The sequence below is a fragment of the Littorina saxatilis genome, unplaced genomic scaffold (genome assembly GCF_037325665.1).
Source record: "Littorina saxatilis isolate snail1 unplaced genomic scaffold, US_GU_Lsax_2.0 scaffold_368, whole genome shotgun sequence".
Lineage (NCBI taxonomy): Eukaryota > Metazoa > Mollusca > Gastropoda > Littorinimorpha > Littorinidae > Littorina > Littorina saxatilis.
This window is the reverse complement of record NW_027125890.1, coordinates 17,501-22,500: the sequence shown is the minus strand read 5'-3', so window position 1 is coordinate 22,500 and position 5,000 is coordinate 17,501. Positions and strand designations below refer to the sequence as shown.

Genomic DNA, 5,000 nt, shown 5'->3' with positions numbered 1-5,000 from the left:
AATTACTATATTTTAGTTTTGGCGCTAGTAAGCCGTCAGGAAGCGAGCGAAAACTGAAAATTAGACATTAACACTTGAAAATTAGTTATGAACACGTGAAAGTTAGTAATTAAATTGTAATTTTCTTGTGAAAATTAGTAACTTTCACGGGTTAATTACTAATTTTTAGTTTTGGCGCTAGTAAGCTGTCATTCAGGGACCAGTTGATAACAGGACTGGTCAGCGCACATCAGTGGTCTGCCAACATGATACCTCCACATTTTGCCCCCCCCCCCCCCCCCCCCCCCATGCTTCACAGCGGGACGAACCGCCCCCCTCCCCGCCCAACCCCCCAACCCCCAAGCACTCGACCTATCCAGGCCTATCGACGAAGCCCGTACTTCGGTGTTGCATTTCAGCTTGGTGGCTTAAAAATTAATAATGACTTTGGTCATTAAAAATCTGAAAATTGTAAAAAAAAAAAAATTTATAAAACGATCCAAATTTATATTCATCTTATTCTTCATCATTTTCTGATTCTAAAAACATATACATATGCTATATTTGGATTAAAAACAAGCTCTGAAAATTAAAACTATAAAAATTATTATCAAAATTAAATTGTCCAAATCAATTTAAAAACACTTTCATCTTATTCCTTGTCGGTTCCTGATTCCAAAAACATATAGATATGATATGTTTGGATTAAAAACATAATCCGTACATGGCACTTAACTGCTACCTTGGGGTGTTGAACAGTTTTTTTGTATCTTTAAATCAAGAGATGTTTAAGCGGAATGACCGAAACTATTCGATTAAAAGATTTTTTTGTTGATACATTTTAAGAACATGCTTGCGGAACAGTATGTTTCAAATGTTGGCGTTTATTGTTGTCGAGTTACTCTTTCCCAGCTAAGACTAGGTGTGCTCCCAATTAATGCAAATTTGGAATAGTACAGTCATTGTTTAACAGCTCATATTTGTGTGGGAAGGTCGGGTGGAAGGAAAAGGATATATAGCACAGGCAGAGGAGCATACAATTAAGACACCGAAGACAGAGGTTGCTTTAACTTATCTTTTATTAAAGCAAAATGTAACTAAAAATAACCACTCAGTTAGCTTATCTAAATCAGAAATGTTCCAAAACAGTTTAGCTAAATCTGGTAGCAACCAGAAACAATGCTATAAGTTATAAATTAGCCGAAATCTGGAAGGGCAAATTAAATCATGAATAAATCAATCAAGCAAAACTTCCACACAATGACACACTCACTCTCGGTTCACACTGCGCTCTGGGGGTGCACACTTGGCAGCACGTATACCGTTCCGACTCCGTTTGTCTTCCTGCAAGTCCAGCACAGGCACACGATTGTCCAAGAATCACAATAATCCTCGTAAATGTCACAGCAGGCATAGTAAGGTTATGTAGAAAAGTCCAAAAGGATGCGTTAATGGTGGTAATCCGGCACACACACACTGACACACACACACACACACACACACACACACACACACACACACACACACACACACACACACACACACACACTCCGGCTTGGTAAGTTACCTGATAAATAATGTAGCCTGTAGATTTAACGTTTCAGCTTGCTGGAATCTTGCGGAGTGACGCTAAGCTAAGCTCTGTGTGGGGCACTGTCCGCCGCATCGGTCAGTTCCAGCGGTCCGCTACGAGCCAATCAAAGAAAGGCGCATGCAATCACACAAACTGCCCATCGCCACGCGAGCGTGGCAAGAAGTTCTTTTTTTTCGAGAGTTCGATCTTCGTGCGATTCTGGCGCGTTGTCACCAAGAACGTTAAAAAAAAAACAGGGTATCATCATGATTTTTTGCTTGTTTGTTTGTTTGCTTAACGCCTAGCCGACCACGAAGGGCCATATTAGGGCGGTATCATCATGATGCCTCTCTACAAAAACCAGGTCTAGAAACTCTTCATATAAAGTCAGTCAGTTGGCCTCCTCAACACAATCTGCATCTTGTCCCATCGTGATTTCTGCCGCCAAAGAACATGTGGTTCTCAACTCACAAGACCAATTTGTCGTCTTCCATTGCGAAATTCAGATCTACCCCAACTACGTGCATTGATCTGAGCAATAAAATGTAGATGCGATAATCTGCAAACATCTCTTCAACACAATCTGCATCTTGTCCCATCGTGATTTCTGCCGCCAAAGAACATGTGGTTCTCAACTCACAAGACCAATTTGTCGTCTTCCATTGCGAAATTCAGATCTACCCCAACTACGTGCATTGAAAAGATAATCTAAAAAAATCTTTTTGCGTGAACGCTGTCACGTTTTCATCAGTTCGATGTCTTTTATCCAGAGCAGGGATGAACACACTTTTTCATCAGCAATTTGTTATGTTTATCCGCAGACTGCTTTCCATTACTTGTCGTCTGTTTTAGATTGACTCGTAGGGTTCTTCAGCCAGGCAAGAAGTGCTTGTTTACTGACACGTTCTCACGCACGACATGTCGTAAATGCAAGTTCTAACGATTTTTTTTTTTATTGCACTGATGGAGAATGTCGATAGTTGTAAACTTCTGCCATTTCCTAATGTTTATTTCATTATTTTGCATACGGATATGGCTAATAAGTGGATAATCTGTTACGACACGAAACGCGTTCTAAATCCGGGAAGGGAGGCTACTCCAGCGTACTTTCAGGTTTATCCTACAGCCTTAAGTGAATGACACTCGGCTGTGTGATCCCAGCCTTCCCATAGGAACCATAGCACTTCCACTCTGGGTAGGAGCCGACCGTAGCCCGAAAAACCCACATGACCCTAATGGGATTCGAACCCACGACCTCCTGGCCCGCAGCCCGATGCGCTAACCACTGCGCTACGGGGGCCGGTCCGTACTTTAGTATTGCATTTCAAGCTTGGAGGCGTGAACATTAATTAATGAGTTTGGTTATTAAAAATGTGAAAATCGTAATTAAAATTATTTGTTTAGATATCGATCCAAAAATAATTTCATCTTATTTTTCATTGTTTTCTGTTTCCAAAAACATATAAATATGTTATATTTGGATTAAAAACAAGCTCTGAAAATTAAAAATATGAAAATAATTATAAAATTAAATTTTGATTATCGATTTAATTTTTTTTCATGTTAATCCTTATCGATTCCTGGTTCCAAAAACATATAAATATGTTATGTTTGAATTAAAAACAAGCTCAGAAAGTTACAAAGAATAAAGATACATGAAAGCGTGCTATAGTGCGTTCATTCTGTGAGTTCGACAGCTTGACTAAATGTTTTAATTTCGCCTTACGCGACTTGTTTGGTTTTAATGAAGCACATGTCAAGAAAAAATAATGAAGAAGTAATATTCTAGTCTATGCAGTATGTCCAAAACTAGCAATTATATTAAAACGAAGAGGGAGCCCAACAGCAGAGCTTACACAGGCGGTGTCGATCTCAACTAAATTAGATGTAACCGTGTGCCGAAACACTACGATCACCTCGGGAAGCGAAGTGCAATCAAACAGGTTTGAAAATGTTAGGGCTAATTTCTTAGCCCTATAAAAACTGTTATGCAAACCCGAAGGTTTCCATGAACATACAGACAATCGGAAACCACCAGACCCCATCACACACAGATTTCCACAAACCACGGGTGTTGACTTTTAAAGGCCAACAACTCGGGTCAGAGTCTGCTGTGAAAGGAGCGGTAGCCTCCCCTGTCACAATCGCCCCCGTTTGAAATTAACTTCGTCCCGAAGTTCCGAACCGGGGGACCACTGTCCATCCCAATTTCGCAGAATGGGAACAGCACGAAAATGTTCAGTGGTCATATTATGCCATTACCTGAACATATCATGCCCAGTCCCATTCCTGCTCGCAAGCGCCAGATGTAATCGTGTGCCGAAAAACTACGATCACCTCGGGAAGCGAAGTGCAATCAAACAGGTTTGAAAATGTTAGGGCTAATTTCTTAGCCCTATAAAAACTGTTATGCAAACCCGAAGGTTTCCATGAACATACAGACAATCGGAAACCACCAGACCCCATCACAAACAGATTTCCACAAACCACGGGTGATGACTTAAAGGCCAACAACTCGGGTGCAAAGTCTGCTGTGAAAGGAGCGGTAGCCTCCCCTGTCACAAAGATAATGTCTAAGATTGTGAAGGTGTTGAAGAAGTGTTGTAACAGGTACGAAGCTGCAAGCCTTGAACACAAGTGTAGGTCAGGTGGTCGACCACGGAGACTTACTTCTTACCCCAGCCTTGCCAGGTACAGGGAGAGTCCACATGGTCATCAGTGAGAATCTGAAACAAGTCGCGTGAAGCGAATTTAATACATTTAGTCAGTCTGTGAAAGTCACAGAATGACACTGAACGCACTGCATTTCAGGAAGACCGTCAATGCTTTGCCAATACCCCGCGACCGAGACTGAAAGCGCAGACACACTGATTCACGTAAAAAATGAAGCTGATCGCTTGAAGTGACAAGCAACAGGGGCGGAGCAGTTAAGCCCGGGTGGGGGGTTACAACCTGGGGTCCAAGGGTCGGTAGAGGTGGGGTACCGTAGCAAGGCCCCGCTGAAGAATTTTAGCTATTTTATAAACAATTTGTGGCTTATCCTTGATTTTAAACATGATCAACTGGTGTCAGCAGCCACTCGGGAATCTACTTATTCTAAGTCTATCCCGCTATACAGCAAGCCATGTAGTATTCTGTTTATCCAACATACTGTACTTACGTTTATTTTACTGAAAATGTTCTGCAGTCGAGGCAGCTAAATTGAAGACGCTTTTTTTTAACCTCGATCTCTTCTAATGCCTCGTGCAATCTATTACGTCAAAGCAAAGAAACGTCACTCTGAAAGTTTGGCGTGACGTGTTAGTTCTAAACATCCCATCGAGGGTAATTAGCGAGCGCAATTTTTGTTTCTATAATGACGATTGTCTCGGTGACTTTGGCATCATAAGCAGTGGAAAAACAGGTCCCTGCCAGACTTGCTTGACATGACCTCAGTTACATGATATAC

At 41.5% G+C, this 5,000-nt stretch overlaps 1 protein-coding gene across 1 annotated transcript in view; it reads right to left on the bottom strand.

Annotated features, from left to right (window-relative positions):
• Nucleotides 1–3,098: 3,098 nt before the first annotated feature.
• The window catches only part of LOC138954351 (uncharacterized), a 7,315-nt gene continuing 5,413 nt past the window's right edge, over nt 3,099–5,000 (bottom strand). Inside the window, exon 5 of the mRNA XM_070326217.1 lies at nt 3,099–4,278. Coding sequence (XP_070182318.1) covers nt 4,219–4,278 — 60 coding nt within the window. The 3' untranslated portion in view covers nt 3,099–4,218. The remainder of the gene's footprint in view (nt 4,279–5,000) is intronic.